At 47.5% G+C, this 26587-nt stretch overlaps 1 protein-coding gene across 2 annotated transcripts; it reads left to right on the top strand.

The window, feature by feature from the left end:
* Positions 1 to 425: 425 nt before the first annotated feature.
* LOC129713937 (protein phosphatase 1 regulatory subunit 29-like) lies at positions 426 to 6783 on the top strand. Of its 2 annotated transcripts, XM_055663348.1 has the most exons (2): positions 426 to 2731; positions 6307 to 6783. In XM_055663348.1, the coding sequence occupies exons 1-2, from the start codon at positions 743 to 745 to the stop codon at positions 6310 to 6312; spliced, it is 1995 nt and encodes a 664-aa protein (XP_055519323.1). In that variant the 5' UTR covers positions 426 to 742; the 3' UTR covers positions 6313 to 6783. The 2 variants fall into 2 exon arrangements, with proteins under 2 accessions (XP_055519323.1, XP_055519322.1); XM_055663347.1 differs by lacking the exon at positions 6307 to 6783 and having other exon boundaries at positions 426 to 3225.
* Positions 6784 to 26587: the final 19804 nt, after the last annotated feature.

Below are 26587 nucleotides of genomic sequence, written 5' to 3'. Positions count from 1 at the left end.
GTGCAGGAGTAGGCCATTCGGCCCTTCGAGCCTGCACCACCATTCAATATGATCATGGCTCTGGTCTACCTGGTCTAGCATCTATGGAGCGAAGGAACTAGGCAATGTTTCAGAAGGGTTTCGGCCCGAAACGTTGCCTATTTCCTTCGCTCCATAGATGCTGCTGCACCCGCTGAGTTTCTCCAGCACTTTTGTCTACCAGTCCAGGAATATTTTAATACTGAGCAAATGTAAATTTATTTTGAAGATAGACACAAAATGCTGGAGTAACTCAGCGGGACAGGCAGCATCTCTGGAGAGAAGGAACGGGTGACGTTTCGGGTCGAGACCCTTCTTCAGACTGCGATTTGCAGTTTGAAAACAAAGTTAATGTGCGATTAATTCTCTTTGACAATCCTGACTGTAATCTGTTCTCTGTGTTGTTGCTGCAGGGATTACTGACCATGGAACGTTGGAACAGCCTGGGAGATCTCCCTTCAGCCTGAGAACGATTGCCGATGAGAATGGGCTTGAATTGATTTTTCTTGCAAAAGCAAAAAGTTCTCCAGGAATATATACAGACCTTGATCCCTTCTTCTTCTTCTTCTTCTGCTTCGAACAAGTATCAAGTGCTTCCATCTGTAAAAGAAAAGCAATGATGACAGGGACTGCTCCACTGTTGCCAGTTATATTGGAAATTAACACCAGCCACTAGTTACTGTTAGAGACTCTTCCCCGAAGGTGTGTTGCTATCTTCTCGGACATGGCCCCCGTCGGGCTGTTGGCTGCCATGGTCCTACTGAGCCAGTTGGGCAGGGTGTGTGGGGACTGTTGGCTGATCGAAGGGGAGAAGGGCTACGTCTGGCTGGCCATCTGCAGTCAGAACCAGCCCCCTTACGAGTCCATTCCGCAGCACATCAACAGCACGGTGCTGGACCTGCGCCTGAACGAGAACAAGTTGAAGGTTCTCCTCTACAGCTCCCTCAGCCGCTTCGGCAACCTGACCGACCTGAACCTGACCAAGAACGAGATCAGCTACGTGGAAGACGGGGCCTTCCTGGTCCAGTCCAACCTGCGGGTTCTGCAGCTGGGCTACAACAAACTGACCAACCTGACCGAGAACATGTTCCGTGGCCTCACCAGGCTGGAGTACATGTACGTCCAACACAACCTGATCGAGAGCATCTCGGTCAACAGCTTCTGGGAGTGTCCCAACCTCATCAGCATCGACCTGTCGGCCAACAAGCTGGCTAAAGTCGAGGGCAGCACATTCACCAGCCTGAGTGGCCTCATGGTGTGTGAACTGGCCGGCAACCCTTTCAACTGCTCCTGCGAGCTGGTTGGCTTTCTCAACTGGCTGGCCGAGTTCAATAATGTTACCAGGACCTACGATCGCCTTCAGTGTGAGAGCCCACCGGAGTATGCCGGCTATCCTCTCCTGAGCCCCCGGCCCACCAGCCACCACAACGCCATCACCCTCCTAGCCTCGTCCTGCAGGAACGGAGTGAAGATCGTCCCCTTCTCCACGCCCGTGGCTTCCAAGGACCCCGAGACCTACTCTTCTGGGATCAACCCGGCAGAGTTCTCCTCGACGGAGCCCATCACCGCTTTTACCCTGGACATTTCCAACAGCCCCACAATCAAGCTTCACCATGTCACCATCACCGGGGCCACCTTGGTGGTCCAAATCCCATCCCCTTACAGCAGGATGTACATCCTGGTGCAGTACAACAACAGCTACGTATCGGACGTGACAAACCTTCGCAACAGGAAGGAATACATCAAGCTGGAGAAGCTGAAGGCACTGACTGACTACACCTTCTGTGTGGCTTCCATCCAGAAGTCCCAGAGGTTCAACCACACGTGCTTGACCTTCGCGACCAGGGGCCGAATGATCGCCCAATCCCCCAATTCCTCCACCACCACCCACTACATCATGACCATCCTGGGCTGCTTGTTCGGCATGGTCATCGTCCTGGGGGTGGTCTACTACTGCCTGAGGAAGCGCAGGATCAAGGAGGAGAAGCAGAAGTCCATCAACGTCAAGAAGACCATCCTGGAGATGAGGTATGGCCCCGAGTCGGAGACGAGTAGCATGATCCACCAGATGCACAAGTACCACAAGCAGCCCGTCTCCGTGTCCAGGATGTCCTCGCTGCCGTCTGTGTCCGGGGAGAAGGGTCAGTTCAAGCCGGTTGATCTCAATGAGACTCCCAAAGCCACGAAGGGCAACTACATCGAGGTTCGCACCGCTGAGTCCCTGGAGCGCAAGGAAGACGAGGCCAAGCAGACGGACAACGAGCAAGGCTCCACCGCCGAGATCTCCACCATCGCCCAGGAGGTGGACAAGGTGAACCAGATCATCAACAACTGCATCGACGCCCTCAAGCTGGACTCCGCCGCCTTCATCGGCACCGACTCCGAGGTGTCCATCGACCGGCAGCTCACCCCGAGCAGCTCGGCCACGCAGCTGGAGAGGCCGGCGCTGCTGTCTCCAGCCTACAAGGACGCTGCTGGTGGTGGCGTCTACCCGCTCCAGAGGCAGAGCAGCGCCGACACCGCCCGCAAACGCTGCAGCATCTCGTCCAGCAGCTCCGGCAAGAGCGCACGGGTCTTCAGCCTGGACATCTCCGACCTCCCGTCCAAAGCCGAGCCCAAGTACATCGAGAAGAGCGCGGCGGCCCCCACCTCCCTCCGGCGGCTCCCCTCGGCGGCAGCAACAGCAGCAGCGGCCGAGATCCAGCACTTGGAGGTACAGCAAAGTTACCACTGCAGCGAACATCGCCACTCGGTCCCCGCCTTATACTACGAAGAACACGGGGACTCCTTAAGCCAGAGGTCCACGTTGTTAAAGCCACTCTCCCGGTCCAAAAGAGACTCCGCTTACTCCCAGTTATCTCCGAGGCACCACTTCTCGGGATATTCTTCCAGCCCGGAGTACTCGTCGGAAAGCACTCACAAGATTTGGGAGAGGTTCCGCCCCTATAGGAAGCACCCTCGGGAGGAGATCTATCTGGCCGCTGGACACGCCTTGCGGAAAAAAGTCCAGTTCGCCAAAGACGAAGACTTACACGATATTTTAGATTATTGGAAAGGTGTATCCGCTCAACAGAAAATGTGACTGGGCTCAAGACTCGTTTCATTAGCTCACAGCAAACAAAACACAAACTCATGGGCTCTTATCATTGGTGTCATGTTTCTGGGCCTTCTTCATTTCTTTTTAGTTTCCAACCCCCCCTCCACCCTAACAAGAAAACAGCATTCCCCCTCCCCTGTCCCCCCCCCCCCCCCCCCCCCCCCCCCCCTTTGACCATCTAAGGGCAATTTAACCACACGACACGAGGGATAGGAGCAGGGGTAGGCCGTTCGGCCCACCCGGCCTATTCTACCATCCATGGCTGATCCGATCTGGGGTTTTGCCCAAGCCCCACACACACATTCCTGCCTGTTCCCTGTAACCTCTCCACTCCTGGTGCTCCCGAACTCTACTTGTCTCTTCCTCACCGACTCAGCCCCCCCCACACCCCCTATTCTTTAAATTAACTCCATTGTTTTAAGTTAGCACATGGATTGAGATGTGGGAGAAACAGAATCCTAATATTGGGAGGTACAATGGAAAGAGCTTTTTTGATTTGGGATGGGGGGGTTGGGGGGGGGGGGGGAGAGAATATTTCCTCTTAAGCACTGAAAATAAACTGGTCCTGTAAATGTTCTTATCGGGGTAGATGGTTAAACTGGTAGTTTCATTGGACACAAGAGACACTAACGGAAAGACGAGTTGCCTCAAAGAAATGCGTTGAACGTTATTTCCACTAACATTACCAGCAGCGATCTTCAAAGCTGCAGAACTTGGGAGGTGGAGGGTGGGTGAGAATTAGTGAGGGGGGAGGGGAGGAGAGGAGATGGTCGGGGAGGGAAGGGGTGTGACGTGGAAATTTTCACAGACTTTTGATCATTCAGACTAGCCATCCAGAGAGCGATCTTGAAGTCAGGGAGCCATTCAGCACAGAGACAGGCCCTTCGGCCCGACTTGCCCATGCTACCAAGATGCCCCATCCAAGCTAGTCCCATTTGCCTTGAATCTAGCCTACATTCCTCCAAACCTACCGTAACCATGTAAATGGCCAACACCCATTCCTGTTATTGAGTCAGAGTGGAAACAGGCCCCATCAGACCAACTTGCCCATGCCCCATCTTCGCTCGTCCCAATTACTTGTGTTTGGCCCACGTCCCTCTAAACCTATCCCATCCATGACAGACACAAACTGCAGGAGTAACTCAGAGGGTCGTGCAGCATCTCTGGAGAAAAGGAATCAGTGACGTTTCGGGTCCAGAGTCCGAAGAAGGGTCTCGACCAGAAGTGTCACCCATTTCGAAGAAGGGTCTCAAACCCAAAACGTCATCTATTGCTTCTCTCCAGAGATGCTGCCTGACCTGCTGAGTTACTCCAGCATATTGTGTCTATCTTCCATTCCTTGTGTGAGGCTTTGGCACAGATGTAGGTCCGAGAAGTGGTAGCTGTTAGGCTGGGAAAGGATTGAACACTTCCATTGTCATTAGAACAGCCAAGTGTTGTACATATTGATGTGTAAAATGCAACTCCTGCATTACATTATTTTCTGACAGTATTACAAAGAAAAAAGACTTGCAAATATAAAAAAATTTGTAGCCACTATGACTGTTAGTTATGAGGGAAGATGCAGAAATGTTCTTAGAGTGGGTGAGAGCAGAGACGTGTGTGTTACTCCAGCATTGTGTGTCTATCTTCGATGTAAACTTCCATCTGTAGTTTGCATCCTACACGTATGAATGGAAGACTTGTATTTCATTTGAAATTAATCCAGACCACAGTTGGAGGGGAAGGGGAGGGAATTAGAAATGCAACGTGGGGCCCTTTGGCTGTGGAGATGAATGAGGGGAATGGGTGTGAGTAAGGTTTTTTTTTTTTTTTTTTCGTTGGTCTGTACCAAAAACCAGCCTCTCAAGAACTGAAATTAATTCTACGATAATGTTGCTCAGAGCGGCATGTGTTGGGGTGGGGGGGTAATTCAGTTTGAGAGCATCCTTTTTAAGATCCCATTGCTTTTGGACAGATGTGGGCACAGCAATCCTCGACATCTGCCCTTGGGGTGTTTGGTCCTTTTCCTCAGCTGTAGGCTGGGAAAGGATTGAACACTTCCATTGTCATTAGAACAACCAAGTGTTGTGCTTTTGTGTTTATCTTGGGATGCTTTCATGTTAACACTAGGTGTCAGTGCAGCAACTTGAACATGGTCTTTGGGAGACAATGTTGAACATGTAGGGGATGATCAACCACTAGTCTTATATATTTGGTTACATCAAAGTACCCAGACCTTCTGAACCTGTGTACATAGAGTCATAGAGCATGCAAAGAGGATGAATCATCCCAACTTGCCCACTCCGACCAACATGCCCCATCTGCACTAGTCCCACCTGCCCGTGTTTGCCCATATCCCACTAAACCTGTCCGATCCATGCACCTGTGTCTAAATGTTTCTTAAACGTTGCAATAGTACCTGCCTTCTCCGACAGCTCATTCCATACACCCACCACCCTTTGTTAAAAAGTTTTGTACCCCTCAGGTTTGTCCATATTAAATCGAGTTTTTTTCCCCCCCCCCCCCCCTCACCTTAAACCTACACCATCCTCCTGGTCCTCCATTCGACCCTCACCTTAAACCTACTCTGGGTCAAGAGTCTCCTACCTGTGGGCAAATGTTCCCCTCGGGTTTCTAACAAGATTTTTTCTAAACAAGATTCTAATCTATCACTTCATTCAGTTCACCTCCCTCCAGATCCTCCTGTGCTCCAAGGAAGTCCCAGCCTGCTCAAACCTCCCCCTACAGTCTCAGGCCCTCCCTTGGGTCCCTGGCAACATCCTCGTTCATATATCCCTCTCTGCACCCTTTCCAGCTTGACAGCATATTTCCCGTAACATGGTGCCCTGAACGGAACACAATACTCTAAATGTGGCCTCACCAAAGTCTTCCATAACTGCGACATGACCTGCCAACAATCCAGACTCATGACTGATGAAGGCCAATGTGCTGTAATCTGACTGATTAAGGCCAATGTTCACATGTGGTGGTTATGGGGAAGTGGGCAAGCCATTATTTATTGCATGTACTGAGTGCCAGTTAAATAAAGGACCATATCCCTCAGCCCAACCTGACCCATCTCACCTTGAGCCCTTCGCCACTGACCCCTTTTACAAAAGTAAACAGTTTGCTAAAACATGAAACAAGCCAGATTGTGTCAACATGTGGAACCAATGCTATTTTGTTTCTGTGTGTGTGTTTTTTTACAGAAATAAGAATCTTTGTAGTCTCTTTAATTTATCAGCACATAGACCTCCCGAGGTAAGATCAAGCTGAACACGACAAAGCCTAGCACATTAGCCCACGGCATGTCATATCATCCATGCCCTTCACCACCTGTAAGTCATCTTAAGCATCTTACTGTATGAATAACTGGAAGACGTTGAAACAGTGACTGGGGATGGTGCTGAAGAGACTGTCTTGATCTCAGAGTTTTGTGGGGATCCTTTAGCTATGGTTTGGATTGTCAACAGGGTGTCTTTTTTTCCTTTTGCTGAACTATAACGCACTGCCGAGCATTGTTTATATTCTGTACTGTCATTATATGCTTTAAAAAAAAAATTGGAACGCTTGGGTATTGTGTGTTTATGTGGAAGACTCGGGTGGCACGGTGGCGCAGCGGTAGAGTTGCTGCCTCACAGCGCCGGACACCCGGGTTCGATCCTGACCACGGGTGCTGCCTGTACGGAGTTTTTCTCAGTCGCACGTTCTCCCCGTGACCTGCGTGGGTTTTCTCCAGCGATCTCGCTTTCCTCCCACACTCCGAAGACGTGCAAGGTTGTAGGCTAATTGGCTTGGGTATCATTGTAAATTGTCCCTAGTGTGTGTAGGATAGTGTCGATGTACGGGGGTCGCTGGTCGGGCCGAAGGGCCTGTTTCCGCGCTGTATCGCTGAACTAAACCCAATCAAGAAAATGACCAAATGCAACATGGATATGCAGGGACTGGAGGGATGTAGATTATGTGCAGGCAGATAAGAATTGGTCTTGACACCATGCTCTGCGTAGACATTATGGGCCGAAGGGCCTGTTGCTTTGCTGTACCAATCTACGTTCTAACACGGAAAATTGCAATGAACATCTATTTTGGTTCAGAGAGCCATGTTTTTAGATGGAATGTGCCTTGTCTTTCCAGTCCCATTCTATTTTTATTGTGCAGAAAGAAAGGGTGCAGAGATACATTCAGAAATATTACAACTCATTTATTTTCAAAGCAATGATCAGCTTGAAGTTTAGCTGCTTAAAATGGGAGAATTCAATGTTATAGAGTCATAGTGATACAGCGTGGAAACAGGTCCTTCGGCCCAACTTGCCCACGCGGACCAACATGTCCCATCTACACCAGTCCCACCTGCCAGTGTTTGGCCATATCCCTCTAAACCTGTCCTATCCATGTGCCTGTCTAAATGTTTTGTAAACATTGTGATCGTACCATTGTGCCTCAACTACCTCCTCCAGCAGCTCGTTCCATTCACCCACCACCCTTTGTGTGGAAAAGTCAAGCCGATCATTTCCTCTACTCAATGTTCATACGGTTAGGTTGTTACATAGAAACATAGAAACATAGAAATTAGGTGTAGGAGTAGAGGCCATTCGGGGCCCTTCGAGCCTCAGCACTGGCACCGTCCATTCAATATGATCATGGCTTGATCATCCCAACAATCTCAGTATGGGCCCTCTACCTGCCTCAAACACTCTCATAATCCCCTGATCCCCTTAGCCACAGGGCCACATCTAACTACGCCTCCTTAAAATCTAGCCAATGACCTGTGGCCCTCAACTACCCTCTGGGCAGAGAGTTTTCCAGAGAGTTCACCACTCTCTGTGTGAAAAAAGTTCTTCTCATCTCGGTTTTTAAAAGGATTTCCCCCCTTTTCCTTTTATCCTTAAGCTGTGACCCCCCCTTGTCCTGGACTTTTCCCCTAACCAACAATCTTCTAATTGGCCTCCTGTGTCTAGAAAGACGAGTCTCTTGCAACCTGAACTCGTATTTTCAGCTCCAACTTCAGTGTTTTCCCATTGGGCTCAGCCTCATCCTAGAGAAATGTTCCAACTTCGGAGGAGAGGGATTGCCTCCATTGTTGCCGTGCCAACTGTCCCACGCAGCGATTGATGAAAGAAATCCCAGACTGTGTTCGCTCGCCTCTCGAGATTCACACCAAGTTTCAATTTGCGCGTCTAAATATATAGTCTCCTCACGCCACATTTCACAGGGAAATCTGCCAAACTAACATGGAACAAGAGGTATTCCAAAGCCAGAAGCAGGGGAGGGATCACCCATTAGCAGGCAGGTGTAAAGTTTTGCGGTGTACACCAACATAAGTCAAAGTTGGCTTCCTGTCATTCTTCCATCTGTGGATGGTATCTGAATGGAGCATAAAATAATGAACCCCCTTCATTATTTATTGACATCTCTTTGTCCTCTGTTTTAACAGAGGGGTTAAGCATGAAAACTAAGATGAGTACATTAGCAAGAAGGACTTCACCGCTAGGTATTACTGCTGACATCTATTGCGGCATAGAACAGGTCCGAGCACCTGAATACCTCCTTGTAGCTTTGCATCTTCCACCACTTTGAGTACTTACATAGAAACATAGAAAATAGAAAATAGGTGCAGGAAGAGGCCATTCGGCCCTTCGAGCCAGCACCGCCATTCAGTATGATCATGGCTGACCGTTCCCTATCAATAACCCGTGTCTGCCTTCTCCCCATATCCCTTGACTCCACTAGCCCCTAGAGCTCTATCTAACTCTCTCTTAAATCCATCCAGTGACTTGGCCTCCACTGCCCTCTGTGGCAGGGAATTCCATAAATTCACAATCCTCTGGGTGAAAACGTTTTTTCTCACCTCAGTCTTAAATGACCTCCCCTTTATTCTAAGACTGTGTGGCCCCTGGTTCTGGACTCGCCCAACATTGGGAACAGTTTTCCTGCATCTGGCTTGTCCAGTCCTTTTATCATTTTATATGTTTCTATAAGATCCTTCTTTTGGTTTCCTTCCAATGATCCCTTCCTCAGCTTCTCTACGATGGCACAGTGGCGCAGCTGGTAGAGCCGCCGCCTCATCATGCCAGCGGCCCGGGTTCGATCCTGACCTCGGCTGCTGTCTGTGCGGAGTTTGCAGGATCTCTCTGAGACCGAACGGGCTTCCTCGGGATGTTTCCTTCCCACATCCCAAAGACATCCAGGTTTTGTAGGTTAATTGGCCTCCTCCAATTTCCACAGGGAGTGGATGTGGAAGTGGGATAACATAGAACCAGTGTGAGCGGGTGATCGATGGTTGGCCTGGTCTAGGTGACCTGAAGGGCCTGTTTCCATGCTGTATCTCTAAACTAAACTAAACTAAACTAAACTAAACTAAACTAAACTAAACTTACCTCTGAGTAAAATTTGGGGGTACATTAAGTTGGCGTTACTTAAACAATTTGTTAGGTCACATTTGTATTTCCACAAACAGTTCTGGATACATTCTGGGAACATCTTAGATGCACTGTGGATTTACCCGTATGAATAGCATTAAGCACTATGCTTAAGTTATGGTGATTATAATTACATTTGAACATCCTTTGAGTATAGAAGATTAGGTGTTGATCTAATTGAGCTGTTTAAGCTGATTAAAGGATTTAATGGTGGGGATGTCCATAAGGAGGTCTTAGAAACTGAGCACCAAGCTGGTATGTGGTGGCATCTACAAAGGAAGTCCCAAACTCTCAGCCTTCAACTGCTTCATTGGCGCTTGGGTTTGGGGGAAAGGAGTCGTCATTTGAAACTGAGATTGAGAAGATTTTGTTCCCAATGGGTTGCACACAAACGAAGCAGGCCAAGGAACATGCAGACAAAGTCAGACACAAAAAGCCTCAGCGGGTCAGGCAGCATCTATGGCGAAACGGAATAGGTGTCGCTTCGGGTCGAGACCCTCCTTCAGACTGAGAGCCGGGGGAGAGGAAAGACGGTGATGCAGAGGGATATATCAAAATAATCTTTTTTTAAATCAATAATTTATTTGTAATAAGATATAACAAACAAATGGAAGATATGCAAAAAGGAACAATGATCAAAGAAAGCCCATACCACAGTCGGCATACTGGTTTCATACTGTTGAGTTTTACCGTCTGTATAACCCATTATCACCTGCCCACAGCCAACAATGGACCATTGTGGGCTCCATCTTTCTCTGATCGCCATTACTTTTTGAATTTCATCCATTCACTTGTTCGACATTTGTTCTCTCAATCACCATCTATATCTCTCATTTCCCTTCCCCTGACTCTCGGTCTGAACGAGGCAGGCTGATGGGCTTCAGAAGCAGATGGGGCATAATCTAACCAGCAAGACCAAACAGACTTGAATGGCCTCCTCCTGTACCTATTGACACACCAATCAATGTAGCAAAAAAAACTTTTTGCATAACATAAGTGCAAAAATGCAGGCAGTGGCCCGAACTAATGTCACGGCCTTTCTCCTTCCAAACCCGTGTAGAAATAAGGAACTGCAGATGCTGGTTTACAAAAAAAAGACACAACGCACTGGAACTACTCAGCGGGTCAGGCAGCATCTCTGGAGAACATGGATAGGTGACGTTTCGAGTCGGGGGAGAAGGGTATTGTCCCGAAACGCCGCCTATCCATGTTCTCCATAGATGCTGTCTGACCCGCTGAGTTACTCCAGCTCATTGTGTCCCTCTTTGTAAGCCCTTTGCTTATATAGTAGCAAGGAAGTGGAACAGGAAGCTAGGACTTGCCCACCGCTATTGAGGCTAGTAAATGTTACACATTGAAGGTACACAAAAATGCTGGAGAAACTCAACGGGTGCAGCAGCATCTATGGAGTGAAGGAGATAGGCAACGTTTCGGGCCGAAACCCTTCTTCATTTATTTTTCATTCATTTATACCACTGCTAAATTATTCTTCATAGAGTCATAGAGTGATACAGCGTGGAAACAGGCCCTTTGGCCCAACTTGCCTGCACTGGCCAACATGTCTCAGTTACACTAGTCCCACCTGCCCTCGTTTGGCCCATATCACTCTAACCCTGTCCTATCCATGTACCTTTCTAATTGTTTCTTAAGCCAATAGTCCCTGCCTCCACGACCTCCTCTGGCAGCTTGTTCCATACACCCACCACTCTTTGTGTGAAAATGTTACCCCTCAGATTCCCATTAAATCTTTTACCCTTCACCTTAAACCTACTGTATGTCCTCTGGTCCTCGATTCCCCTACTCTGGGCAAGGGACTCTGTGCGTCTACCCGATCTATTCCTCTCATGATTTTATGCATGTTTTATACACAAATATCATTTAGTTTTGTGATGGAAATATAGAGGTGACTTTCTTTGTCTGATTTGACCATTGGTCTGGATAATTGTCGGACTTTATTGTACCTTCTCTCAAAATGTTTGATGTGTTCATTGTTTGGTTTTGCACTCATCAAGCTGAGACCAGCATTAACATACGATGAGCGTTTGACAGCACTGGGCCTGTACTCGTTGGAGTTTAAAAGGATGAGGGGGACCTCATTGAAACTTACCGAATAGTGAAAGGCTTGGATAGAGTGGATGCGGAGAGGATGTTTCCTCTAGTGGGAGAGTCTAGGACCAGAGGTCACAGCCTCAGAATTAAAGGACGTACCTTCAGGAAGGAGATCAGGGGGAATTTCTTTATTCAGAGGGGGGTGAATCTGTGGAATTCTTTGCCACTGAAGGCAGTGGAGTCCGCAAGCCAGTGGATATTTTTAAGGCAGAGATACATAGACTGTTGATTAGTACGGGTGTCAGGGGTTATGGGGAGAAGGCAGGAGAATGGGGTTAGGACCGAGAGATAGATCAGCCATGATTGAATGGCGGAGCAGGCCTGATAGGCCGAATGGGCTAATTCTGTTCCTATCACTTATGACCTTATGACCAAGTGGTCCCAGATATCAGAGTGTATTTGTGACTGGGGTCACAGTGCCATCATCCGGAGCTTCCAAACTTGACCAGTTTAAACTTAAGAGATAACATACAAAGCTCTTTCCACTGTATCCCAACAATGTACACCCAGCCCGGCCTCTGAGGCAGCCTTCCACTCCCTCCCTATTCACTAACTAGAGTGCAATTTGACTCCAACTTATGAATATATTTCTAACCTCTGCTGTACAGTCTTTGCACATTTCCAGTGAGATGACGTTATGCCTTTAAATCCCGATTCCAGATGCTTCTGTTTTTAACAAAGTGGTACTGTACATTCCCCGTGTATTTTCCTGCCATTTTTTACCATTGCTTCCTGTAGCTTTAACCCCCCCACCCCCTCCTCCCTCCTCCCCATCTCAGAGAGTCCCAACTGTAAGAACAAAAAAGAACTGGAAGAAAGACTGGATACTGTTTCTTCAACGGCAAGAACAACAACCCTTGGTAAACCCGACGTCCATTCGTGAAAGATGTTTTTTTTAAAAACTTTGTTCTTGTTCCAGTTGAACTTCTGCACCAAACAAAAAAAAATACTGTTACAAAAAGTAATCAAAATGTGAATTTTGTAGTACAAAAGGAGAAATGGTTCTGGGTGGAAGGGGAGAGAGAAGGGTTGGGGGGGGGGGGGGGGGGTTGGGCAAAGAGATTCCCCCTCCCACCCACTGCCAGTAGTGTGTTGTTTGTTGCATGATTTAATGTACTTTCAGCACAGAATATTGTTGTGTACGTGACTGTTTGTCGACTTTGTTTATCGTGATGCCACCACAGGCTTTCCACAGGCCCGCTCGGGAGCTGAACAGGAAACAGGGACGGAGACGAGAGAAAACAAAATCAACAGCTCTGCTTGGGGACCAGAGCTAACATTCAGCGTGTCCCCACGACCCTGGGCTGTGTCAATTGGCAGGGTGGCAAATTATCCATTGGGTCGGGTGTGGGGGATAGATACAGCGAGCTTCCTTCAATTCTGGCCAATTTGTTTGGGCACCTTCTCAATCTATTTAATTTTGACAATTTCCACAGCAACTAGCTCCTGGTGAAAGTCATACCATGGTCTTGCCGAGCAGGAACACATTCTTTAGTTGGAGGGGGAGGAGGTGGGGGGGTTGGGTGAAGCCACTAGCTGTTAGTTTGGACCCACAGCGGAACAGGTCTTTATCTAGAAGGACAATGAGAATAACACCAAACCTACTGCAACCTCCTCAAAGCCCACGTTTTCTTCAGGGTGGAGTAAGAATTTCAATGCTCTGTTTTGGTACATATGGCAATTAAACACTCTTGGCTCTTAACTTAAAGCCACTTTATGTGTCTTGACTGCACCCACCTCCCCATTCCCTACCATGGGTATATCACAACTGGCAACAAAAAAGCTTTGGACTCGACCTGGGTACATGTGACACCAGTAAACTAAACTAAACTCATTTAAACCAAACTAAACTAACCTTAGACGCAACACTCTGAAGAAGGGTTTCGGCCCGAAACGTCGCCTATTTCCTTCGCTCCATACATGCTGTTGCACCCGCTGACTTTCTCCAGCAATTTTGTCCACCTTAGACAGAAAATGCTGGAGTAATGCAGCAGGTCAGGCAGCATCTCTAGTGAAATAGGTGACAACCAGAGAACGGGCAAACTCCGCACAGACAGCACCAGGAGTCGGGATCGAACCCGGGTCTCTGGCGCTGTGAGGCAGCAACTCTACTGCTGCGCCACCTCTGACCACTTTGAGAAACTCGACCGCCGCTGGGCAGCCCACCCTCTCCTAAACGACACTGGTTACAAATTCTAGCTCCTAATTCTAAATCTACTGAGCTGGATGCAAACACACTCTGGACCAATCTACTGTGCAACAATCGAATCAAACACTCTTAAAGTCTCTCGTCAGTCTGATTTTTGTCCTAAATTCAATCTTTGATTTCCCTAATTCCATTTTCGCTGTGAATATAGTCTGTGACTCCACCTCCACAGATCTCTGCGGTGGAAGATTCTCATTCTGAATCTTTACAAGCCGTGAAAGGAAAATAAAACCTCCTCATCTTCATCTTGAGTGGGCGATTCCTTATTCTAAGACAAGGTTGCCTTGATCAAGTTTCTCCCACCAGGGAATGTTCTCTCAGCTTCTTCCCTGTCTACTCCAGTTTGTTTTATTTCAATAAGATCACTTTTTTATTCTTCTAACTCCGAAGAGAATTGGCCCAAGCTCCTTAATCTTTCCTCAAAGGGACTGCCATTTCAAAGGTTGAATAATGCTGGAGCACTCCAAGCCTCCAGGCCTTAATAGACTCAAACATGCTGAGAAAAAACTCCCTGGTGTAGAGGTGTGTAGGAAGGAACTGCAGATGCTGGTTTAAACCGAACACACAGACAAAATGCTGGAGTACACAAAAATGCTGGAGAAACTCAGCGAGTGCAGCAGCATCTATGGAGCGAAGGAAATAGGCAACGTTTCGGGCCGAAACCCGAAAGGGTTTCGGCCCGAAACGTTGCCTATTTCCTGAAATGGTTCCTATTCGGCCCGAAACGTTGCCTATTTCCTTCGCTCCATAGATGCTGCTGCACCCGCTGAGTTTCTCCAGAATTTTTGTGTACCTTCGATTTTCCAGCATCTGCAGTTCCTTCTTAAACAAAATGCTGCAGTAACTCAGCGGGACAGGCAGCATCTCTGGAGAGAAGGAATGGGCGACGTTTCGCTTCGAGACCCTTCTTCAGATGGGGTGTCCCATTCACAGCGCCAGACACCCGGGTTCGATCCTGACTTCGGGAGCTGTCTGTGCGGAGTTTGTACGTTCTCTCCGTGACCGCGTGGGTTTTCTCCGGGTGCTCTGGTTTCCTCCCACACTCCAAAGTCTGTAGGTTAATTGGTTTTGGTAAAGATTGTAAATTGTCCATTATGTGTGGGATAGTGTTAGTGTACAGGATGATCGATAGTCAGCACGGACTCGGTGGGCCGAAGGGCCTGTTTCCGCTCTATGTCTAAACTAAACTAAACTGAGATGCACAGAGGAGGAACATCCCACTTTGCCATTTTTCGAATGTCGATCACGCTAATTTAATGGCAACTTTTTACTATCTGCAACATATCTACCTCATTTATATCTGAATGGATCATATTTCATTGCTAACCACTGACTGTTGAATGGACCTGATCAGTTGCCCAAAAGTTGCTGGAAATGTTAGTTTAGTTTGTCGGTTAGAGATGCAGCGCGGAAACAGGCCCTTTGGCCCACCGAGTCTGTGCCGACCAGCGATCCCCGCACACTAACACTATCCTACACACACTGGGGAACAATTCTCAATCTTTACCAAAGCCGATTAACCTACAAACCTGCGCGTCTTTGGAGTGTGGGAGGAAACCGGAGCACCCGGAGAAACCCACGTGGTCACTGGGGAGAACGTACAAACTCCGTACAGACAGCACCCCTGGCCAGGATCGAACCCGGGTCTCTGGCGCTGTGAGGCAGCAACTCTACCCGCTGCGCTTATCTATATCTCCCAGTCTCCTGCCTTCTCCCCATAACCGCGGACACCTGTACTAATTGAGAATGGATTCGGTGGCAATGAATTCCACAGATTCACCACCCGCTGACTGAAAAAAATCCTCGTATGTTGCAAAACATACTTGACTAATAAAGTATGATTATGATCAAACGTTACGGGGAGAAGGCAGGAGAATGGGGTTGAGAGGGAGAGATAGATCAGCCATGATTGAATGGCGGAGTAGACTTGATGGGCAGAATGGCCTAATTCTGCTCCTATCACTTATGAATGTTTGAGCATCGATCCGATGGCCCTTTGACCTTGGGGCAGGTTTGGACACGGCACAGCTGTTACCCGACAGAGGCACCCATTCACATCTCTTTCTGTCTCTCCATCTCTCTCTCTCTCTCACTCTCTCTCTCTCTGTCCCTCTCTCTGTCTCTCTCTCGCTTTGTCACTGCTAGGAACATTCCATGCAACCTGGCCATTTTCTTACAGGTCCTTTGTATTTCTAAACTTTTAACTCTCCGCTAAAGTTTTGTACATTTGTCCCCGTCTCGCTGCAGAATAAGGAGAAATATTTTTCCCTTGTTATATTATTTTTAATTAGCCTATTTATTGCCGTGGCCTAATTTTCCTTGACCCCCCTCTCGTAAAGTCACCAGAATCTATCATTTACTTCCTGCCAACTCAAGTGACCTATCCTGAAAAAGATTGCCTTGATTTCTCTCTTTGCAATTCTAGACATCAAGTCTAAAGGAACAGTTTGAAAATAGTTTGAAATACAGGAAAAATTGAAAAGACTAGGCGTGTATTCACTGGAGTTTAGAAGGATGAGGGGGAGAACCTTATAGAAACATATAAAATTATAAAAGGGCTGGACAAGCTAGATGCAGGAAAAATGTTCCCAATGTTGGGCGAGTCCAGAACCAGGGCGAGTCCAGAACACAGTCTTAGAATAAAGGGGAGGTCATTTAAGACTGAGGTGAGAAAAAACTTTTTCGCCCAGAGAGTTGTGAATTTGTGGAATTCCCTGCCACAGAGGGCAGTGGAAGCCAAGTCACTGGATGGATTTAAGAGAGAGTTAGATAGAGCTCTAGGGGCTAGTGGAGTCAAGGGATATGGGGAGAAGGCAGGCACGGGTTATTGATAGGGGACGATCAGCCATGATCGCAATGAATGGCAGTGCTGGCTCATAGGGCAGAATGGCCTCCTCCTGCACCTATTTTCTATGTTTCTGGTGTGACTGCAGATGCTGGTTTATAGCAAAGTTAGACACAAGGGTCTCGACCCGAAACGTCGCCCATTCCTTCTCTCCAGAGACGCTGCCTGTCCCGCTGAGTTACTCCAGCTTGTTGTGTCCACCTTCGGATTAAACCAGCATCTGCACTTCCTTCCTACACAAACAGAGACAGTGTCTAAATCCCTAAAACAAGGGTTCCCAACCTGGGGTAAATTTCACCAACCGGGGGGTAAATTTGTTGATTCTGGATTTGTACATATTTATTCTCATTGACTGATCAGCCATGATCACATTGAATGGCGGTGCTGTCTCGAAGGGCCGAATGGCCTGCTCCTGCACCTATTGTCTATTGTCTATTGACTGACTGTGTTTGGTTTTGGTATACCATTGTCTGTTCATCATTAGCTGTTCATAAATAAGTGAAATAACATTGTTATGTGCTATTAAAGTTGCCAGGGGTAAACGGGACGGAAAAAGATTGTGGGCCCCTGCCCCAGAGACAGAAGGGAAGGTGTTTGTCAAAGCCCAACATCCCCAGAATGTGAGATACAGAAGCAAGTGGACAATCACATTTGTTTTGCTGATGCTTGAATCGTAGCATCCCCTGCACACTGCAGAGAGCCTCATTTATTCACAAACAGGTTGCCTCGACTGCCAATGTCCTGGTGTGAGCCTCATTGCAATATCTTTCCTCTCAGGGCCAAAGCGCCCCATTCCTATTCCGCGGCACTCGCTCAGAAGATCAGGTCGGCACGGTGGCGCAGCGGGTAGATCTGCTGCCTCCCAGCACCAGAGACCCGGGTTCGATCCTGACTACGGGTGCTGTCTGTACGGAGTTTGCACGTTCTTTTCCCCGTGTTTTTTTGGGCATGGGTTTTCTCCGAGATCCTCCCACACCCCAAAGACCCACAGGTGTGTCGGTTAATTGGCCTGGTGTAAATGTAAAAAAATGTCCCCAGTGTGTGTAGGATAGTGTTCGTGTGGGTCAGTGCGGGCTCGGTGGGCCGAAGGGCCTGTTTCCGCGCTTGTATCTCTAAACTAAACCGCATCCCGGATTGCAACCTCTCGCCCAGTCAGCAGATTCCCCCTGTTTCTATTGCAATGATGTTAGTTCCATCTATTCTGATCATTGATCCTCATGCCAATGGGGATGAGTTTCTCGTCTCCTCCTTCAAAAACCCTTCCTAATGTTCATTGTTCCTATTTTAAATGTAACCTCTTTGTATGTGAAGGGCAGCGGTCCCACCCTCTGGGGAAGCCTGGGTTTACAAGTGAGGTTACAAGCACACACAGCGCGGGGCAGGACCAGTTCAGGTGCATTTAATTCTCTCCAAGGACTTTTCACTGTGAGGCCAGTTTCTGGCTCCTAGTCGCCGATATCCATGGACATTGCACTCGATATCCATCCCTGGTTACACTTCTGCAGTGAGCGCGCACTCGAGCGGGGCCCTTCATGCCTAGTGCTTGACTTAGGGGCTCTATATCTCTCTCTCGCTCTCCCCCCCCACCCCCCCTGATGCGACCTCTCTATATCGACAATAGTCGCTGCAGGCCGGGAATTGAAAAATGGTTTTTTCATCGAAATCCGCCAAAGCTGAGAAATTATTTGGAGGTAGACAAAAATGCTGGAGAAACTCAGCGGGTGCAGCAGCATCTATGGAACGAAGGAAATAGGCAACGTTTCGGGACGAAACGTTTCTCCAGCATTTTTGTCTACCTTCGATTTTCAGATTCAGATTCAGATTCAGATTCAATTTTAATTGTCATTGTCAGTGTACAGTACAGAGACAACGAAATGCATTACAACGAAATGTGTGTTTCCAGCCTGTTTCCGTGCTGCATCTCTAAACTAAACACTTCTCACTGAACAAAGCATCAGCTGGCCAAAGTGATCGAGGGAAAAAGAATGACATTATTATTATTAAACAGGTATTAACTCTGCATGGTCAAATGCAAATAAACTCCCACAGTTGTCAGGACTAGTTGTGTCTTTCAGAAAGTAATTAATTAAGTTGGTACTTCGATAAAACCTGCAGGCGCCAGTGAAAGCAGTGGGAAAGGGAGCTAGGATCAATGGGCTGATTGGCCTCCTGTGTTATAACAATCCCTCCCTTTCCTGAAATCAATTCTCCTTGAGTTAGGAACTGCAAAAGCATTCAGGAAATAGAGGTCCCTATAAAGGATAGAAATACTTGTGTGATTGTGTATGCATGTGCCCAATTGTACTTGTGTGTTTGTGTGTCCGTGTGTGTGCGTGCGCGTGTGCATTGTGTGTGTGTGTGCGTGCATGTGAGAGCATTTGTGCATGTGTGTGTTCACATTTCTGTGCCTATCTATGTGTGTGCCCATCTGTGTGTGTGTACAGGCATGTCTGTGTGCATGCATCTCTGCTTGTGTATCTGCGTATGTCCATGTGTGTCAGTGTCTGCGTATGTGTGCGTCTTGGTATACATGCATGTGTGTGTGCATGCCTCAGCTTGTGTGTCTGTGCTTATGCATGCATGTGTCTGTACCTATGCATGCATGTGTGTCCGTGTCTGCATGCATGTGTGTCTGTGTCTATTTGTGCACGTGTAACTGTTTGTTCGTGCATGTGTCTGTGCATCTGTGGATACATGCATGTGTATGTATGCATGCCTCTGCTTGTGATCCTGTGTATATGTGTGTTTATGCATGCATGTGTGTCTGTATCTGTTCACGCATGTGTATCTGTATGCATGCATGTGTGCATGAATCTACGCATGCATGTGTGTGTCTATGCATGCTTGTGTACCTCTATTTATGCATGCATGTGTGTCTATGCATTCATGCATGTCTGTATCTATGCATGCGTGTGTGACTGTATCTTTGTGTGCACATGTGTTTGCGTCTGTGCGTGCATGCATGTATCTCTGCATCTAAGCGTGCAAGTGTATCTGTGCATTGCGTGTCTTTCTGCCCGTGCCTGTGCATGCATGTATGTTGAATCTATGCCTGCACGTGTGTCTGTATCTGTGTGTACACGTGCTTGTGCGTATTGTCTTCAATACTGACTGGACTGACCCTTTTAAAGTAACTGAAGTTGTTTGACCGGAAGGCAGAAGAAGCTGAGAATAGATGCGGCGAGCTTCCCGTGTTTCAGGAGGGGAAACTCTCATCTGACTACAGTTTGACATGCGATGGACCACCTGCAGATGCAGGATGTACAGCATCATTGGAAGTTTACATCTGGGTTATAAACTGGGTTTAACAGCTCGCTTGAAGACATTGAACAGAGAATACACCCATAACATAAGATGCAATGAGCACAGGGGGAATGCAATGAGAATTTAGCGGGTTGGAAAGAGATTCCTAGGGTCAATCTTCAAAGAGGTGTATAACAAGGTATAAGAAGGAACTGCAGATGCTGGAAAATCGAAGGTAGACAAAAATGCTGGAGAAACTCAGCGGGTGCAGCAGCATCTATGGAGCGAAGGAAACCTTTCTGATGAAGGGTCTCGGCCCCAAACGTTGCCTATTTCCTTCGCCCCATAAATGCTGCCTCACCCGCTGAGTTTCTCCAGCATTTTTGTCTACCTATAACAAGGTAGATATAGGCGGCACGATGGTGTAACGGTAGGGCTGCTGCCTCACAGCGCCAGAGACCCGGGATTGATCCTGACTACGGGTGCTGTCTGTTTGGAGTTTGCACGTTCTCCACGTGACCTGCGTGGGTTTTCCACCGAGATCTTCGGTTTCCTCCCACACTCCAAAGATAATTGGCGTGGTGCAAATGTAAAATTGTCCCTAGTGTGTGCAGGGTGGTGTTAGTGTGCGGTGATCCCTGTTTCTGAGCTGTAACTCTAAACTATAAAAAAAACATAACATGTGTAGACTTGGCGACTGCTTCACCAAACACTTGCTCTCTGTCCGCCAAGGCCAACCGGATCATCCAGTTGTTAACCATTTTAACTCCTCTTCCCATTCCCACACTGACCTTTCTGTCCTGGGCCTCCTCCACTGCCTTGGGCTGTCCCACTGTACGAGCTAATTCAAGAGCTCTCCCGAGTTTAAAAAAAAAGCAAAGTCGTGGTAAGCACGTAGAATGTACGTAGCGGGTACGTCGGAGCTCGGGGACGTCTCTTAGCGACTCGTAACGCTAACGGCAGGAACTCGGGAAACGCGGTAAGCTCGGGAAGACTCGTGAAGATTTTTCAACATGTTGAAAAAAAATGTCCCGAGTACCGACGAGCGGCCGTTACCGTAATTCTCCGAGTTCGAATCAGGGGAAACTCGGGAGAAACTCTTGAATTAGCTCGTACAGTGGGACAGCCCCCTGAGAGGCTACAAGCCCCTTTCTGAAGAGTCTAGTTCTCAGCATTGTAGCGCATCAGATCTATAAACAAAGTCAAATGTCCGCAATGGGGCAGAGGTGAATCTGACAGTACCCTGGTTTATGTTTAGTAACCTGACAACTGGGTGCCACAGCGGTAGGCACAGCTGTCTTACAGGATAGGAACCTGAGGGGGCAAACTTTTGACATAGCGGGTGTATGGAACAGGCTGCCAGAGAAGGTAGATAGACACATAATGCTGGAGTAACTCAGCGGGACAGGCAGCATTTCTGGAGAGAAGGAATGGGTGACGTTTCGGGCCGGGACCCTTCTTCGGAGGATGTAGTCGAGGCAGGTACTGTAACAAAATTCAAAAGATATTTGGATAGGTACGCAGATGGTCAAGGTGTAGAGAGAGATGGCCTAAACGTGGGCAGGTGGGACTAACGTAGATGGGGCAACGTGATTAGCATGGGCAAAGTTGGGCTGAAGGGCCTGTTTCCATGCTGTATAACATAGAAACATAGACAATAGGTGCAGGAGTAGGCCATTCGGCCCTTCGAGCCTGCACCGCCATTCAATATGATCATGGCTGATCATCCAACTCAGTATCCTGTACCTGCCTTCTCTCCATACCCCCTGATCCCTTTAGCCACAAGGGCCACATCTAACTCCCTCTAAAATATAGCCAATGAACTGTGGCCTCAACTGCATTCTGTGGCAGAGAATTCCACAGATTCACCACTCTCTGTGTGAAAAATGTTTTTCTCATCTCGGTCCTAAAAGATTTCCCCCTTATCCTTAAACTGTAACTTCTTGTTCTGGAATTCCCCAACATCGGGAACAATCTTCCTGCATCTAGCCCGTGACATTTCATCCAGGAATGGGATGTCCACCGTTAAAGTGCCTGGCACCCCTAAGTACTCCTCGAAAAACACTTCAGCTCGAAACATGGGCTGTTAATTTATAGAAACTTTTCATTGCTGCCAAATACATTCTAATGAAGGTAGACCTTCCAAAAATGACAACATTTTCTTTGATTCATTTTGATTGTGTGTCAAATAATTTAGCTGGTGAATTGACAAAACAAAACAAAATTAATACAAGGATGTTATCAAAATGCCATAACTTTTTTTTTCCCTCGCCTGTGTGCATCAATAAGTTAGAGTTGGTGCTTGAGTATGTTGGTCTGGGGTGTTGCAGGGACAAATAACAGTCTTCCATGGTGTTGTCGTTCGAAAGCAGGTTGGAAGGGCAGGCTTTTCAACGAGAGTTTGAACCCGAATATTTGATTATAAAGGGGGAATGCATGGTTTAATGAGAGGAGAAGAAGAAGTAGAACAACAACTGGCTCAAAGGGCCGAATGGCCTACTCCTACACCTGTTTTCTATGTTTCTAACCCTGCCAATGCAACTGGAGGTGGGACAATCGCCATGGCAACGGGCTAGGCCGAGACCATTAATCGAAGGCATCGAGCCCATCTCCACTGGGGAACCACAGAGGATCTTCCTCATGTCCGATTCTACCTGATCGTCCATAGCCAAGAATTCGAGAGCCCTTAAGTTTAGCACTTGTGAAAGGCTGGTCTCAGTGGCAGTCAGATTTAGACTCTGTTCCAATCATCTTTAACTGGTTGTATATGGATTTTTGTTTTCTCCGTAAAAGAAACCCTCTCTGTTACACTTTGAATTGCAAGTAATCTTTCCTGAATTCTGTACTTTAAAAAAATCTATTTCTATATTTGCAATAGATTTGCTATAAAATCTTACCAAATGGAATTGGCTCTTTGTTTTCTTAATGTCGGTGTCTATTAGCTTTGGACAATAAACTAAACTAACTAACAAAATGTGTCGGAAGGAACTGCAGATGCTGGTTTTATATAGACACAAAATGCTGGAGTAACTCAGCGGGACAGGAAGGCAGCATCTCTGGAGAGAAGGAATGGGTGATGTTTCGGGTCGAGACTTCTTCAGGTTGACTAACTAATGCTGGAATGCTCGTCACTTTTTGCATATCTTTCATTCATTTGTTCTACGTCTCTCTAGATCACCATCTATATCTCTTCTTTCCCTCTCCACGGACTAGTCTGAAGAAGGGTTACTCCAGCATTCTGTGTCTGTCTTAAACTAAATAAAGTTCCTCTGTGCTCTCTCCAAAGCCTCCGACATCCTTCCTGTAATGGAGTGACCAGAACCGCACGCAATACTCCAAACATGGCCTGACAATAGACAATAGACAATAGACAATAGGTGCAGGAGTAGGCCATTTGGCCCTTCGAGCCAGCACCGCCATTCAATGTGATCATGGCTGATCATCCCCAATCAGTACCCCGTTCCTGCCTTCTCCCCATATCTCCTGACTCCGCTATTTTTAAGAGCCCTATCTAGCTCTCTCTTGAAAGCATCCAGAGAACCTGCCTCCACCGCTCTCTGAGGCAGAGAATTCCACACTCACCACTCTCTGTGAGAAAATGTGTTTCCTCGTCTCCGTTCCAAATGGCTTACTCCTTATTCTTAAACTGTGTGTGTGGCCCCTGGTTCTGGACTCCCCCAACATCGGGAAACATGTTTCCTGCCTCTAGCGTGTCCAAGCCCTTAACAATCTTATATGTTTCAATGAGATGCCCTCTCATCCTTCTGAACTCCAGAGTGTACAAGCCCAGCCGCTCCATTCTCTCAGCATACGACAGTCCCGCCATCCCGGGAATTAACCTGGCGAACCTACGCTGGGCTCCCTCAATAGCAATAATGTCCTTCCTCAAATTAGGGGACCAGAACTGCACACAATACTCCAGGTATCGGACCAGAGATGCACTGATACATCCCTCAAGGGTATTCTCCTCGTTGTAAGGCAATCTCTCAGGATGGTAAACAGCAAACAATGCAGCTGATAGATAAAACGATCAATCCATCTTCTGTTTACCAGCAGTATGCTCATCATCGCGAGCATGCACTTAATAAACCTCAAGAACCCTATGGTGCTTACAACATCTAATCAGCTTTAATACCACTATAATGTTTACAAAGCATAACTTCAATTGGTAAGTAATCATTCTGGTATTGCCACCAACTCTGTGAAATAAGTGCTGATGAACCACTCCACTCAACGGCTCAGTTCTGCCTTGTTTCCGTTTTGCTTTCTTGTCACCTTTGCCCCGCAAACATTTCTACATTTTTCCTTGAACCTCATCTCTTTTGATGCCTCAGTTTCACACCTCACTCTTCCTTATATTTGTATCTCTCCCTCCACTGACTCCCAGTCTGAAGAAGGCCTTTCAGCCCGCCAAGTCCGCACCGACCAGCGATCCAATAGACAATAGGTGCAGGAGTAGGCCATTCGGCCCTTCGAGCCAGCACCGCCATTCAATGTGATCATGGCTGATCATCCCCAATCAGTACCCCGTTCCTGCCTTCTCCCCATATCCCCTGACTGCACTATCTTTAAGAGCCCTATCTAGCTCTCTCTTGAAAGCATCCAGAGAACCTGCCTCCACCGCCCTCTGGGGCAGAGAATTCCACAGACTCACCACTCCCTGTGATCTGCGCACTTTAACACTACCCTACGCACACAAGAGCCAATTTTGCATTTTATACCAAGCCAGTTGACCTACAAACCTGTAAGTCTTTGGAGTGCGGGAGGAAACTGGAGCACCCGGAGAAAACCCACCCGGGTCATGGGGAGAACGTGCAAACTCCGTACAGACAGCTCCCATGGTCAGGATTGAACCTGGGTCATAAGGTCATAATTGATAGGGGCAGAATCAGGCCTTTCGGCCCACCAAGTCTACTCTGCTCTTAAAGATAGCTGAGTCGGGATATGGGGAGAAGGCAAGAACGGGGTACTGATTGGGGATGATCATCCATGATCACAATGAATGGCGGTGCTGGCTCGAAGGGCCGAATGGCACCTATTGTCTATTGTCTATTATCTGCCATCTATCTCTTTCTCCTAACCCCATTCTCCAGCCTTCTCCCCACAACCCCTGTGACACATGTACTAATCAAGAATCTACCTGTCTCAGTCTTAAAAATATCCACTGACTTGGCCTCCACTGCCGTCTGTGGCAATGAATTCTACAGATTCACCACCCTCTGACTAAAGAAATCCCTCCTCATCTCCTTCCTAAAGGAACGTCCTTTAATTCTGAGGCTGTGATCTCTAGTCCGAGACAGTCCCTGTGGTCAGGATCGAACTCTGTAATCAGTGTGTCTAATGCTGCCTTGCTGCCCCAGGCTGATGGAGTCGGAGAAGAAAATTGTTGTAAATTGTCCCCATTGTGCACGACAGTGCTGGTGTACGGGGTGTCTGAAGTCCAGACCCGAAACGTTGTCTGTCCATTCCTCCACAGATGCTGCCTGACCCACTGAGTTCCTCCAGCAATTGTGTTTTTCTCTAGATTTTTCTCTAGTTTATTGTCATGTGTCCCAGATAGGACAATGAAATTCTTGCTTTGCTTCAGCACAACAGAACATAGTAGGCATTGACTACAGAACAGATCAGTGTGTCCATATACCATTATATACGTATATACACACATGAATAAATAAACTGATAGAGTGCAAATAAACAGATAATGGGCTATTAATGTTCAGAGTTTTGTTTGAGCTGAGTTTAATAGCCTGATGGCTGTGGGGAAGCAGCTATTCCTGAACCTGGACGTTGCAGTCTTCAGGCTCCTGTACCTTCTACCTGAAGGTAGTGGGGAGATGAGTGTGTGGCCAGGATGGTGTGGGTCTTTGATGATACTGCCAGCCTTTTTGAGGCAGCGACTGCACCTCTGTCTGTGTTTGTGGCTGTACATCCCTCTCACATTCGCCTCCCTACTCGTATTCATTTGTATCCCCATCATTCTGTCTTAAATAGCCATAGCTAGCTTCGTGAAAGCATTAAACGATGCAATAATTGAAGCCTTCATGCAGAGCCAATGGTGGGAAATATCTTCCTTTGGGACTTGGTGATAAGAGAAAAAAAACCCCCACTAACTGCTACCGTGACAAAACGTGTGCTAATCGCTTTATGATAATTCCTTTATTGTTAAATCTGATTTTACCAGAAGCAGGACAATGTGGAACATCAGCGCCAGTGTGGAAAATTGATTTAGACTGAAAATTAACATTTGCAAAGAGGAAAGCTGTTTAATAGAATAATGATATTTCTTGATCATTGCCACAGTTTCATTGAGACTTAAGACTTTGGAGACACAGGGTGGAAACAGGCCCTGTGGCCTACCGAGTCCTCGCCGATCAGCGATCAACCCGTACGCTAGCACTATCCACATTAGGGACAATTTACACTTTTTACGAATTCAATGAACCTGCAAACCTGCACGTCTTTGGAGTGTGGGAGGAAACCGGAGCACCCGGAGAAAACCCACCAGGTCGCAGGGAGAATGTAACAAACTCTATACAGACAGCACTTGTAGTCAAGATCGAAGCCAAGTCTCTGGCAGCAATTTTTAGAGTTTGGAGTGTAGAGATATTGTGTGGAAACAGGCCCTTCGGCCCACCGAGTCCACGCCGACCAGCGATCACCCCGTACGC

Source organism: Leucoraja erinacea, chromosome 37, assembly GCF_028641065.1.
Source record: "Leucoraja erinacea ecotype New England chromosome 37, Leri_hhj_1, whole genome shotgun sequence".
NCBI lineage: Eukaryota > Metazoa > Chordata > Chondrichthyes > Rajiformes > Rajidae > Leucoraja > Leucoraja erinaceus.
This window is presented reverse-complemented; position numbering and strand designations above follow the sequence as displayed.